This window comes from Anopheles gambiae, chromosome 2 (genome assembly GCF_943734735.2).
Source record: "Anopheles gambiae chromosome 2, idAnoGambNW_F1_1, whole genome shotgun sequence".
Taxonomy (NCBI): Eukaryota; Metazoa; Arthropoda; class Insecta; order Diptera; family Culicidae; genus Anopheles; species Anopheles gambiae.
In genome coordinates, this window is record NC_064601.1 from 9,430,948 (window position 1) to 9,445,662 (window position 14,715).

At 48.9% G+C, this 14,715-nt stretch overlaps 1 protein-coding gene across 3 annotated transcripts; it reads left to right on the plus strand.

Annotated features, from left to right (window-relative positions):
• The first annotated feature begins 935 nt into the window (after positions 1-935).
• LOC1281412 (long-chain fatty acid transport protein 4) lies at positions 936-14,235 on the plus strand. Of its 3 annotated transcripts, none has more exons than XM_061644338.1 (8): positions 936-1,312; positions 1,404-1,829; positions 8,810-9,183; positions 10,834-10,984; positions 11,261-11,733; positions 11,807-12,008; positions 12,825-13,017; positions 13,084-14,235. In XM_061644338.1, the coding sequence occupies exons 2-8, from the start codon at positions 1,806-1,808 to the stop codon at positions 13,836-13,838; spliced, it is 2,172 nt and encodes a 723-aa protein (XP_061500322.1). In that variant the 5' UTR covers positions 936-1,312; positions 1,404-1,805; the 3' UTR covers positions 13,839-14,235. The 3 variants fall into 3 exon arrangements, with proteins under 3 accessions (XP_061500322.1, XP_061500324.1, XP_321320.6); XM_061644340.1 differs by having other exon boundaries at positions 936-1,301; positions 8,813-9,183; XM_321320.6 differs by lacking the exons at positions 936-1,312; positions 1,404-1,829 and adding an exon at positions 6,721-7,397 and having other exon boundaries at positions 8,813-9,183.
• Positions 14,236-14,715: the final 480 nt, after the last annotated feature.

Below are 14,715 nucleotides of genomic sequence, written 5' to 3' on the forward strand. Positions count from 1 at the left end.
CCGATCGCAGTCAGCCTTGAACGAATTGTCGATCAATGGCGTGTTTTTGGTTAGTGCAAATCCGTTTCACATGCAATGTCGATCATAAAATTTTACGATTTACACGAAAATAATGTATAATAAAATGCAATACAAAACACTTTCTGAAGTAAATGTGTTTCAAACATTTTATAGTAAACAACAAAACAAAAACAAATCAATCTAACTTCCTTCGGAATCGCAAACGCAAAATCGCTGCTACATGGAACATGATAATATTTCTGATTTATGTTTAAAATAATCAGCCTACACCAGGCGGAACACTACCACTATCAGCATGTGACTCAAAGCATCGAACCAACAGGCTCAAGGATACTGCAAAAAAAATTATTTCACCATATTTTTAAAACCGGATTTATACATCGCAGATACGCACTAGCCGATAAAGCAACCGTGTCCACGCGGTAGCCTTAGTAAAGGGGGGTTGTGTTGTGTTGTGTTCCTCCTTTATTCGCCGGTTTGATATTTTGGGGCCTGCAACTTAAAATTCAGATGAAAGCAAAAACTAGAGCCATTACCACAAGCAGCAACTGCTTCAACCCGTTGTCCTTAGTCTGGAGTTCGTTTGTATTAATCGGTATGTTTAAAGTAATTCCATCGTCTGCTTCGAAGCTTAACGTCACCCTCCTGTGTATGCGTAATATTGTTTTTAAAACAATAATTTCATCCATTAACTTTGTCGATTTGCTTACCGCGGTAACGTGCGAGAAAAGTCACCCCCGAACTGAAGTGAAGCACCCCCCGAAATACCACCCGTCCAACCAGGCGACGAATCAGCTGGTGAGAGTGTGTGGGAGACGTGTGGCGTGTTTCCGTGGATCGGTAGTCGACCGCAGCGGTTGCCCTTACACGCGCGCGTGCTTCTTGCGCGTTCCGCCACAGCACGCTGGCGCATTTCGTGCTGAACCGTTGAACCGGGCGCGCACTGGGGCTGCTGCGTTGTGCGCGATACAAAACGTGCTGCGCTAATCCGTTCGGCGACGCGTACGCGGGATTGCAGAAAAGCGGGAAGAATTTCCAGTTTTCGTGTTTTGTGTGATGTGTGAGCGCGTGTGTGTGCGTGTTTGTGAGTGTTTTATTTTTGGGTTTGTGTCCCCAACGTCCCCCAGCGATCATTCTAGAAGTTAGCGTTCCAGTGCAAAGTGGAAGCTGGTCTTTAGGAGGAAAGAAAGCTTCGCGGGTTCATCAAACACGTTCGCAAGCTTGCTGCAAGTGAGCCGGGTGCATTGTTAGTGCTCAAATTTAAAGCATACAAGCTAAATGTGAGTGTGAGGTGAAAAGTGCTTCACTAGTGTGTCGATTTGCGCTAGTAGTAGATCCCCTTCGGATCCAAAGCTAGCTTCTAATGCATATTTCATCAACAGGATGCTCGATCGGGCAACAATCGTTTGCCGCACCGGATTTATTGTAAGCGTGTCGTGTGATTCAGTCGTGTGCTATTAAAACAAGTGCTTCATGAAAGTGATTCCTAAACGTTCCCCTCCAAAGGTGTGCCGGATTTGATTGAATGGCACAAGCTTAAAAGTTGTGCAAAGAGAGAGAGAGAGAGAAAAGCAAAAAAACGCATACAAAAACCTCCCGGATTGTGACACGCCGCGCACGAAGCGCTCGCAGCAAACTGTAGTTCCCGCCAGGAACTCCACGCGTATCGATTCCAACGGCATTACGATCCCTACTATAAGCCCTCCCCGCCCAGCGGTGGGAAGTGACGCGTTAGCGAACGCCGGTCGATTGCCTTTTGTATGGATTAATTATCAATATTCACGATGAATAACAATGACGAGAGGAAGGTAAGTTCGATACAGCTAATCGCGGGGAGTTGGGAAATGCCGGCACCGAAAGGTGTAGGCACCGCGCTTATGCAAGTAGTACTTGGTATGCAAAAAAGTCACTATTTTCGCTAGGTCCGTATCAGCGGGGAAGTTCGCGGTGTTTGGGGCGCGTGAAGAAAGCGACGGGTGTGCCCGGGTGCCGAACTCGGTCAGGACAAGTCAGTTTTGTGAATGAGGTCACACCTTTTTGGGGGGGAACCATTTGGGGACAGCCGTGTTGAGGTGCGCTATCTAGACGACGGCTTTCAAACCGATCGGACGATCGGCTGTGTGCACTGCTGTGTGATGTGTAGCATATAGGAGCAAAAGATCGCTTAAATACTTGTACTAGAAATCGCTTCCTTTAACCAAAATGTACGTAATTAAACGGTTACAGTTGCGTATTGTTGCGTAAAACAAGTGATCGAATGATCATCGAGGATTGCACACGGGCGGGGGTTAGGGTTTAAAGGGGATGAAAAGATCGTTTAGTCACGCTACAAACGAAAAAAAAGCTGCTTCAGTCAAGTTTGAACTTCACCAAATGATACGAATCACAAACACACAAACGATGACTGTCAAATTTGGGTAACCATTTTAATCGCATTATAATGACTGGCAGCTCCAAAGTGTTCGTTACAACAAACAGGCAACAAATTACATACGTTTCTGCTTTCTCATACGCTCAGCTCTGTGGGCCGAGAGCTTAATGTTACAATGTTCAATCGATCGATCGTTTGCGACAGAGGACCACCGATTGTACAACAAACGAGATCAGGATTTTGGTAGATCCGTTGTGCCGGCACACGGAGTCGCGGAGTCGCAGACAGGGGTGCAAAACGGCTGCAAAACACGTGCCAAACTTCATCGACATGGGTTTTTTCGCAACCTTGCCCTTGGGGCAAGAAATGTTTGCACGAAGCCGGCGGATGTAGGTGGATGTGTTTTTCACTCATCGTAAAAATGGATGTTCCACTCATAAATCCATTCCGGCTAGGATTTAATATTCCACTACCTGATGTTGAGAGTGTTAATGTGGGGGGCCGGTTGCTTATTTAATTTCCCAAGATACGGCTGACCAAACAGAACACTTACTATAGCCGGGTAAGAAATGGTATGAAAAAGGCAAATAGATGATATATGTACACAATATACACAAAACTATTCAACCGACTGTGACACCTTAAAAAGGAGCTGCTGTGCGTCACTAAAGGTCGTCGCTATGGATGGCATAGGCTGCTGCAGGCTTGAAGTCTACTGTCAGGCAACCTCAACAACACGACAAAAGGCATACCATTAACGTGTGTGTGTGTGGGGTTGGTTAATTCTGATGGTATTGTGGTTGAGGTAGATGGTACAAAAATGTACATAAAAACCTTCATCTTATGTACGCGCCAACATCCAACATACGAGCCTGCGGTGTGTGCGGGTCTAAGATCAAGAAAAATCCTATCCCACCTTATACTGCTGGCAGAGACGACAACCGAGCATTAAAGACCACTAAAAAAGACTCACACACATACACAACCCGAAGCCCATCATTGGACCATTTACTTTTACTCAGCAAACGAACCAAAAAACAAAAAAACCCAAACCTGTTGTTGTTGTTTAAGGTCCAGTGCTGTGACCGGGAGGGGTGACCTTCAGTACCCAGTAGGTGATGTGTGGTTAATGCGAATTGGAGGCATTACGAGCTGTCAAACTGACTGCCTCCAATCGATGGTGGGACTTTTTAGAAGCGATCTTGAAGGACGCCATTGTGGCCTTACAGTGGTGTGGCAGTGGCTTCAGAATTCCGTACTGTTTACGTGCATACTTTACATCTCCCTAAAGTTCAGTTGCTTCTTCAAACAACGATGCTACGAAGCAGACCTGCCATGTTATTGTGCGTAGGGACGTTTTGGTCTGCAGATCGTGACGATAAGCAGCCATAAAGCTAAAAGGCCAAAGAGCATGCAGTTGTATCAGCCGTCGATGTTGAACCAGTTTACTGGCATCTTACATGCTTTGTCTTCGAACGAACCGATCTGGTGAGACCCGGTGAGTGAGGTTCGTAGCCCTTGTGATCGTAGTTTGAGTCTGCGGGTTGAGACTTTACTGTGCAGTGAACTGTGAAGAAACCGATTAAAATGCTAATGTGTGTTGTTTCAAAAGGGAATTGTGGCCCAAAATCCTCCCACTCCCCTCAGCAAAGGTACGAAAAATGTGGCAATAGAGCTTTGGCACACGATCGCTCGACGATCAGCGCAAGACCTTTTTGATTGGAAAAGAAAAGAAAACCAAAAGCAAACCGGTTATTATCAAACAAATCCCATTAACACCTACCGTGCTACTGTTTTGCCAAACCAAATAGACATTGGCATGTCAAGCCTCCTGGCACTGGGACGGGGTTCGCTATCGTCCGGCGCAGCTGCCGCCGCTCATGCGATCAGCTCATCAGGCCAGGGTAACCACCATAGGGGAGGCTGGAATTTATTCCGCTCAAATATTGAAAGGGCGTTGCTGTGGGCATCCATGCGCTACGGGGCTTTTGATGCTCGCAATGTGTTTTAAGGAGCGGCGAATGTTTTCCGTTGCGGTGACAATTGAACGCTAATAGCAACGGTAAACCAATATTTGCTTCATCCCAGTGCAGCCACCCATTGAGCTTCCAGGTCCCTTCCCCAATAGTTTCATCGAATTTGATTAGTATTGAAACAGAAATCATAAAATGCTCCGTCCTTTTTTCTCTCACTGCCAATATCCGCTCATTCCAGCTGAAAGTAGTTGAGGCAAAGTGGCAAAGTGAAGTATCCCCCTCCCCCCTCAATGCACTATGCAGTGTGTAAAGGGGAGGACTTTGTGGAGAATGCAAATGGGTGGCCGTGGGATACAATGGCGGCAGGCACGAAACCCCTTGTGTAGAGACGCTAGCATCATTAAGATGAGGCTCGCAAAAACGAATACAATTCAGCATCAATGTAGCAACGTGTCCGTGAAAGAAAATTACCGACCAGTGGAGAAAATCTGGTACACACCGAGGGGCGGGGTGGAAAGATCGTTGAACTGTTCGCTGGAGAAGGTGTTTTTTTCTTCTCATACTGTGCCAAGTAGCTGCACCACTCCACTGCAGGCAAATTAACGTGGGCCACGTTGAAGGTTGCAAAGGTGGCAACCGGCCGCCGGGGTGAGGAAATCTCACCCCGAAGGCTACAAAGCTCAAGCATTGTTTGCAAAGCACGTTACTTTCACGCAGGCCTTTCAATCGCGATGTGATCTTTCTCGCCTCTTGCTGAGAGCACACCTGCACCGCACCGCCGGTTGGGCTTTTGGGTCGCGGCAGCTCGAACGCTGCTAAGAAAATGACGCGACGCAACATGCCGGCAGGTTGAGCCATCGCCGCAGAACTATGCAGAAAGCATCTCCGAAAATAAGGGGGGTTGCCCGCCACGTTAAGGTCATGAAAGTGGCTATGCTGGGCTGGGCTATGCTTGCAGCAAAAGGCGTACGCTTTTCGTTTCAAATCCACGGCGTTAACGGCAAGGGCGTGCCTGGAAAAGGGGAAAGTTTTAGAAACAATGGCACTGAAAGTGTTTTCTATGGTGGCATGATTGTTATTATTCATTAAAATAGCAATTTTCATTAATTTATTATTTCGGGAAAGCTGGAAAAACGCAATAATAGGAGTGATTTTGATTTTTAAAGACAGAAAGACATTGTATGCAAGGAAGGGAAAACACATGGAATAATAGGGATTTTTACGATACTAGCCAGTTTTTTTACATGGAGTTTGACAGTTGGTGGCTGAAATCGCGTCAATACTCCATAAAAAAACCACATACGAAACGAAAAGTCTCTGATTTTCTGGCAACATTATCCGCCTGATCACGGCACTCGAACGGTAGTATCAATGGAACAGAATACGATACGAATCGAACGGCAAACTATTGGAAACATGAGAACCAATTCGAATCAATGATCAAGCTTTTTTAGCAACTTTCTATAAATCCTATATGCATAAAATGTGTTGTGACATGGATTTATTTAAGTATTTCTAAAATACATTTATATGTAAAGGAACATAATTATAAAAATAGAATCAAATGCTTTCGCAATCAATTCTTTCGTGAAGAACATAAAACTGTTGGTCGGCCAGTGTTTGTTGGGTGACGTAAACAATCCAATTAGAACCTTGCATAACTAGCAGTTTTAATCGGTGACTATTCCTAAAAATTTTTTTTCATGATTTTCTAACTTGAAAATTATAAAAAAAACAGCAACAATTAGCTAAATTAAAAATACCTAGTCCATTTTTGTCCCTGAACCCAATGAAGACTCCAGCGTTTCCCCGCGTGCAGTTGTGCAGGGTCTCGAATGCACCGCACCTAGCTCTGGCCGGCGTGAACAGCATTGCGTGGGAAGCAAAACGGCTGATTGACGGCTAAGGGCACGGCTTAAAAGCTTCCTTCCGATTTTTTTCTTCTCCAACAGAAGGTTCGCAATTTCCTTTGCACCGCTACGCGGCACGTGCGTTACCATTGCGTTAACACCATTGCGCAAAACGTTCGCAAGAACGCACCCTTGCAGCCAAGCAGAAGAATTCGCTCGCCCTTCAAAGAGAGCGCCAAACAAAAGTGTTCTAACCTCACCCACACACACACACACACACGTGCTTTCGAAATACGTTTAAGGTGAGGAACAGTGTGGCGTGTTATATATGAGGCACGCTAAAACGTTCCATTTAAATCACTGTGGCTGTCGCTCTGCACGCTAATGGGCTGTTCGGTTGCCTGCGAACGCAACCCTGGATGCGCAAAAGGAGGACACCTTTGGAGCGGTTCTGCGCATCAAAACAAAGGCCCAGCTCGGTTGACGGTGGCGAATTGTTGCCTTTTTACTGTGTGGATGGGTCGCTTCGAGTTCACTCGAGGTCAGTCAGGGAAGCTGGAGAGCTTGACAGTGAGCTGGGCGCAAATGTTCACCCTTCCAGCTTAAGTGAGATACCTTTTGGGGCAACAAATAACACCCAAACCAACGTAAAAAAGCAAAAGTGAAAACGCAGGATCCACGAACCAAGCAGCTCTGTTTTGTGATTGTGTGTGATTTGTTTGAGGAACTTATGGTTGGAAAGTTGCATTAAATCGTCAAGCTTTGCGCCCGACCCAAGTGAGTCCGCAACGGTGCCCATTGATGATCGTTGCGGTGCATTAGCTGGCAATTGAAACGGAAAGTGAACAAATTGCATTGTCGGATGCAGATACGCCGCGATTAGAGGGAGCTGCACACAAACACACCGCGAAGAAAAGGAAGTAATCAAACAGTGATCCCTCCCGTACCCCGTCGAGATCGTCGAGCGAATTTGCTGTGGTTCGCGTTTCAGAGGCGCATTAGCTCTCAGGCTGCTGTGATCCGGCTGCCCCACAGGCCGGTAGAATGATTTTCCGCAACTTTCTTTTCTTCACGCATCAGCTGAACGTGAAAAGCAAGTACGTTTCCTGACGCACGCTCCGGTCGGTGAAAAACTTTGCCCGTGCACGTACCGGGCGGCGCCTCGGATCGTACAGGAAGGTAATATGAACCCAAACGGAATCGAGGGAAAAGCCAGAGTTTACATCCCCCATTTTGCATGGCACGTACAATCACGTACATAATCTGTCGCAGCACTGACGCAATATGGTATGGTGAATAATTTAGATGGTAGTCGTTGGGATGTGTGGTTGGCAATGTTGTCTTTGGGGCAATGCTCCGTATTATTAGATTTTGTGTTTCTTTATACAAATTCGTTCCAGTTTTGGTTTAAGCGCTGCATCAATTTTTTCCCCAACGCTTTACATAATAGAATTTCAAATGCGTTGTCCTCATTATGTTAGCTCGCCAGCTTTACCATTTTACGTAAGACGTTGCTATGATTCAGCTTAAAAAAAGACCACAAAACCATGCTCTCCAACGCATTATCCCAAACTGGTCGATCGAATTCAGTATGTAAATCAAACCAGTGGGAATTTTCCTCTTTTTCATGGTCAAGGTAGGAGGGCCCCGTGTGCGATCTCAATCAGTGATTCCAACTCAACCAGCTTAGGAGAGCAACACCAGAAAGAGAGAGAGAGAGCAAAAGCTCGCTCGTAAGCTCAGCAAACCAAAAATAAAAAAGAAAGAGAGAAAAGCTCTCGCGGAAAGGTTTAGGGGATGTCGGGGTGTGCAAATGCTTTGATCAGGAGAAAAACGTAGGTTGAGAAGCACTGAGCTAGTGATGGGAACAATGCAGTTTTGGTTTGAATCGATTCCGACTAGCTCCGAATTTTTGTAAAATCGAATCCGAATAGTAGGCCCGCAATCAGAAAAACCTCGGAAATCAGAATCGGCTCCGGAATCCAATTCGATTTCGGTATCTCCATGAGAATAGGCGTTTGGGTCGTATGCAGCTACGATTGTATCGATAGCCGCCAAGAACCTACAATTTACTTGTAAATGATCCATTCTCATGGAAATTCCGGGGCTGATGTCGTTTCTAAAACTTCTTATTTCAATTGTAGAAATGACACTGATTCCAGATTCCAATTCTGATTCCGATTCCAGCGCAGATTGCGATACACGGGTCAATTCCGATTGAGGAGCCGATTCCGAAATCAGGTAGAAAAGGAATCGATTTTAGAATCGGAATCGGATCCAGAATTGATTCCGAACACGGAACCGGAACCGGGTAGATCCGCTTCCGAGCTTCCATCACTACACTGAACAGTTACGAGGCTTAAGCTGCTTCTTGCTCTAACGTACACAGACGAACACACCTGACTCTCCTACAACGCTCAACTTAAGTTAAGCATGTTGTTCCCTCTCACCACCATCGCCGCTTATCATCAGCGTCTCAATCGATCTCTTCATGCTCTCTCTCTCTCTTTCTCTTTCTTATCTCACCTTCGCTCGCCGGTTCTCGCGATCGCTCTCCGGAACGTAACACAACGCCGTCGTAACACCCGAAGCAGCCCTCGATAGTGGACGTGGAGAAGGGGCAGCCGGAGCATGAGCACGCAAGACAGCAACAGCAGCAGCAGCAGGTCGCGGGCTCGCGGTTACGGCCACCGTCGGCACTCGAGCCGTTCGCGTCGGAACCGAGCGGCGACGACCAGCCCGGCAGTAGGAGCGCAAGCGGCGACCGGTTCAGACTAGTGCTACTGTACGTGCTTCAGTTTACCAGCGTCGGTGCCTCGATCGCGGCCGTTGTACTCATCTGGGTCTACATGGGTTGGGAGTTTGGATTGCCGGCGCTGCTGATCACCTTGGCCGCGGTGTTCATCGCCAGCGGCTGGTGGCGATGGTGGTACATTGCGTTCGTGACGGCGCCCCGCGATATCAAGTGAGTGTGTGCGAAAGGAAGGCGACCAAACGAACGCAAATCGAGCGATTTGCAATGGTAATAATGTGCAGCAGTCGAGGGTAGGTGACGAGCGAGAAGCTGATCACACACACGCCGAAGGTTATGGCCCTTTGCGGAAGGTGCAGACGTAATTTGCAGACAGTTTGTTGGCGGTCCCGAAAAAGTTCCGTTCAACCTGGTACGCTCGGTGAACTGTGCTGAGGCATGCCACGAACACGCCTGGTGACGTGACGTGTTTGAAATCCACTTGAGTGTGTATGCGACCAAAAATGGAACCAAATATGCTCCAGTGATCTGTGCGTGTGTGTAGGGCATTGCATCTTTACTATCGGAATTCCACCGAACTGTGTACCGAACGATCTCGAAGCTGTGAAAGCTAGTATCGAATTGTAGGGTGGAACTAAATCGTACTACCTCTCCACAACAACAAAGCATCTTGGACAGTGTGCTTTGTTGCGCCAGCAAAGCGTAGAGAAGGACAAACGCTTCATCCACCGTTTACGACCGCCAAAGCGAGCTTTTCCCTCTGCGCACCATTAACGCAACGTCAACGATCGTGCGCAACCAAACGCCCCACCGCCGCCGCGTGGTGTTGAAATGCGTCCGCCACCCGCTTCGAAGGTCGTCCCTTGCTTTTGAGAAAGCGGTGTGCGGTGTGTGGAATGAAGCTTTGGGAAGGGGGCCGTCTATGAACCGCGCTACGCCGTTATGTACCCCCTGGTACCAAGCTAGTGTGGATCTGGGCGATCGAGAACTACGACGAGGTACACACAATGGCTGAATGAGTGAATCGGTGCAGCCGCTGGCCGGTCCAAAACCGGTTTGTTTGGATGGTTTCTTACGATCTACAAACCTGTACGTCTGTAAGAAACACAAGCCCTTGCAAACAGTGGAAGCGTTATGTAAGGGATGTAGAGGAACATTGAGTGCATCACATCAGTGTTATCGAAGCGTGTCGGTTGAATCAACGAAAAATAGAAAATTCGCACACGCAACGCAAAGTTTCATCAAATATTTGCGGCCTTTTGCCAGTGTAAGATGCTCGTGGGAGATGATCGTTTATGATGGTAGGCAATGGTTGAGGCGAACGGCGGCATGATCATTACAACCAGGTGGACATTAAATGTGACGTACAATGTGCTGGATGCTGGATGGAGTTGAAGTGTGCGCCGCACGCCACATTAGTTGCAACTGTTCACATACCAAACAAAGTGTTAGTGCTACTAGCATTTAGTCCCTCCCCATTCGGAACATGCAATGTCATGGGTTAGAAATTAAACGCATCTTTATCGCACAGGGCGTCGTCTTCTTATCGCATCATAACCGATAAGAGCTCCATGTGGGGGATTAGTCATAAATCGGGGTTTTTTTATGATTTTTGCCACCGAACAGTACACCATCTAAAAGCGGAGGTCTTTTTCTTGTTTTGCACTCGATCACTCACATTCCTCTTCGCCTTGTTGGTCAAGGTCCAGACAAAAGTAGTGAAGTGGTGCTCTGTACACAACCCGCAAATGGGTTTGTTTGTATGATTATCTTATCAACACGGATTCTGGTAACAAAAAACGGTTTGTTTCTTTGCTTAGCTAACACCCTGCCATCTTCCATCCCTTTTCCAATCTCTTCCAGAGCTCTGACGCGGTACATCAAGCTGCTCGGGTTGGTGCGGAAGCACGCGAAGAACAATGCCACGATCGGCGACATCTTTGCGGAGTTTGTGTCGAAGCAGCCGGAAAAGGCATGCCTCATCTTCGAAGGACGCACCTGGACGTTCCGTGAGGTACGTGAGCCGAGCCGAGCCGTCAGGGCGTGTGGGGTGGATAATTGCTTCTTAAGCAGTCGCGATCGCTGACGTCAAACTGCGCATATTGAGTGTTTTTTTGTGTGTGTAGTTGCCTCCCATCAACTCACACTTTAAAAAACTGCCAAATAAGCGACTTAGCGGCTACCGAAGCAATTGTTGGCCCTTCCCTCCTCGGTTTTTTTGGGCTGTTTGTTTGTGTGTGTGTATATTTATTGTATTAATTGTGCCCTCTCTGCGACCCTCGCACCGTAGGTGAACGACTATTCCAATCGGCTGGCGAACGTGTTCCACTCGCACGGCTACAAGCATGGCGACGTGGTCGGACTGCTGCAGGAGAACCGGCCCGAGTTTGTCGCCACCTGGCTGGGCCTGTCGAAGCTGGGCGTGATCGTGCCACTGATCAACCACAATCTGCGCAAGAACGCGCTCATGCACAGCGTGACGGTGGCGAACTGTAACGCACTGATCTATGGCGAAGCGTTGGCCGATGCGGTGGCCGAAATTGCCGACCAGCTGCCGTCGGCGGTAGCACTGTACCAGGTGAACGAGGCCACGCAGCAGCCGGTGCTCGCGAACGCGAAAGACCTCACCACGCTGATGCAGTCCGCGTCGAAGGAGCTGCCGGTGAACGGGGTGAAGAAGCCGAACCATCACGATAAGCTGATCTACATCTACACGTCCGGCACGACCGGGCTACCGAAGGCGGCCGTCATCACGCACTCCAGGTTGGTTTGGCGGTGGCGTGTGGTACATACAGGCGAATGTACCACTTCTTACACACATCAATTCCATTTGCAGGTACATTTTTATTGCGGCTGCAATCTCCCTGGTGGCTGGATTCCGTGCGGACGATACGTTCTACACCCCGTTGCCGCTGTACCACACCGCCGGTGGTATGATGAGCATCGGGCAGGCCCTGCTGTTCGGCGCAACGGTGGTCACGAGGAAGAAGTTTTCCGCGTCGCAGTTCTTTGCCGACTGTCAGAAGTACAACTGCACGGTAAGCTCGAGTTGAATGCCACTACATTTTAAAGCGTCTGTACTAGTAATGTGCTCTCTCGAGCGCACCCCGATCCGACTCCAACTATTGTTAGTTGAATTCCGACTCTGGCAAAGTAGGAACCACTAATTCCCCCTGCGTAGGACTGTCTATCCTGCAATGGGTAATCAATAAGTTACTGAAAGCCAAGCTCACTAGTGGGTATAGGCTGACCTTGACCGAAAACGGTTGTTGTGCAAAGAAGAAGAAGAAGTTCCCCCCGAAGTTCTAGTCTTCCGGAGTCTTTTGAAGTCCTAATAAGTCTCGCGGAGTGGAAAGTCGTCTGGAGTCATCCGGAGTCGTCTGGAATCATCCGGAGACGTCCGAAGTCGTCTGGAGTCTCCCGGAGTCAGGGTCGGCCGGAGTAGGCCGGAGACATCCGGAATCGCCCGGAGTCAGAGTTATCCGCAGTCTTCTGGAGTCGGCTGGAGTCGTCCGGAGACGTCCAGAGTCGTCTGGAGTCGTCCAGAGTCTCCCGGAGTCGTTCGATGTTTTCGGGAGTCGTTCGGAGTCAACCGGAATCGCCCAGAGTCAATGTGCTGGTGATCGGGGATTTCTTTTCTTTGTCTTTAGTTCAACTCCGGGCGATTCCAGGTGACTCCGGGCGATTAAGGACGACTCCGGGTGACTCCGGACGACTCCGGATAATGCTAGGCGGACATACCTTCCAGAGCCGGTTCCAAAATTGTTAGAGTCGCATCGGAGTCGACTCCGAATTTATGTCATCTTTGTCCATCGCCCCTGTCTGCACTAATTGCCACCGTTCGATTTTTTCAGATTGCCCAATACATTGGTGAAATGTGTCGCTACATCCTGGCCACGCCGGTCTCGCCCGTCGACAAAGCGCACAAGGTACGGTTGATTTTCGGCAACGGGCTGCGTCCCCAGATTTGGCCCCAGTTCGTCGAGCGGTTCAACATTCCACGGGTGGCTGAGTTTTATGGTGCCACGGAGGGCAACGCCAACATCGGTAAGTGGCTGCCTCTGCTCTGTCTGCCTCAACTGAACCGTATTGTTTGCCCTTCCCTCTCTCTAGTGAACATCGACAACACGGTCGGTGCGATCGGGTTCGTGTCGCGCATCATACCCGTCGTCTATCCGATCTCGATCATCCGGGCCGACCCGGCCACCGGGTACAGTGAGCCGCTGCGCGGCAAGGACGGCCTCTGCCAGCTGTGCAAACCGAACGAGCCCGGCCTGTTCATCGGCAAGATCATCCCGAACAATCCGTCCCGGGCGTTCCTCGGGTACGTCGACAAGGGTGCGACGGAGAAGAAGATCGTGCGCGACATCTTCCGCAAGGGCGATGCGGCCTTCCTGTCGGGCGATCTGCTCGTCGCCGACGAGCGGGGCAGCCTGTTCTTCAAGGATCGGACCGGCGACACGTACCGCTGGAAGGGCGAGAACGTGTCGACGAGCGAGGTGGAGGCGGAGGTGAGCAATGCGTGCGGCTACCGGGACACGGTAGTGTACGGCGTGGAGGTACCGAACCTGGAGGGCCGTGCCGGCATGGCCGCCATCCTCGATCCGGAGCGGCAGGTCGACCTGGAGCAGCTGGCCCGCACGCTCAAGGACACGCTGCCGTCGTACGCACGGCCCCAGTTCGTGCGGCTGCTGTCGAAGGTCGACATGACCGGTACGTTCAAGCTGAAAAAGCTCGACCTGCAGCTGGAAGGGTTCGATCCGAGCGGTATCGAGGACTCGGTCTACTACCTGACGCCCAAGGGCCAGTACGAGCTGCTGACGCCCGCCATCTACGAGCAGATCGTGCGGGGCGAGGTGCGGCTGTAGAGTGTTTGTTGCTGTTACTATTTTGTACTTTGAAGGCTGTTTACTTTTACTGCTGATTGCTAAGAATTTATGCACCGTGGCACTCACTTCGGGGTTTCTGTGCTCTTCTACAAGTTAACAAACAATGGCTACAGAAGTGGAGGGTGGAAAGAAGGCGAAGAAGTCAATTGAACAGGGCAGCAGATACTATTTCTGATAGATCTATTTCTTAACGTGGTGACTGAGAATACATGCAGAACATTTATTTTAAAAGGATTTAGCTGTAAACCGTTTCCGTGGGCTGACTGTGCGTCGCGTGAGGTTCCAAGACAAAACATAGTTGTAAACGTTGTACGAAACACAATGACGATGATAATAAATACAGTACCTAATGGGAAAAGAATACTTTGAAAATTTACTCAGCATGAGTTTTCATTAACACTACCAATTTACTTACCCTTATAAAACCAAGTTTGCAACCGTTTTAGTACAGATTTAGCACAGTTTGCCATGCGCGTTGCATACATTAAGGCGTATAGCAATGAAACAACTGTCCTCGTTTCCGTTCAAATGGAACAATCCCAAGCACGACGCGGACTGGTGAGCTTGCAAGATTAACGTACAACATCTGATCCGTTCATGGTTCAACACATTGCGTTCCAGCGCCCCTATCACGCCACAGATACTGGTCCGCGTGCTCAGAGCCACCACCCCCCAGCAAGCGGCATTGACGTGCGGCATGATAGGTTTGAATTTGCCAGTGAACTTAATCTAGCGAGGGCATGACGCTACTATTGGACTTTTACCTTAACCATCAACGTGATGTGATTAGCTGATCATTCAGATACACTTGCCATCTAGCCGGGATAAAGTTGGTGGGGTGGCTCGTGATAAGCAG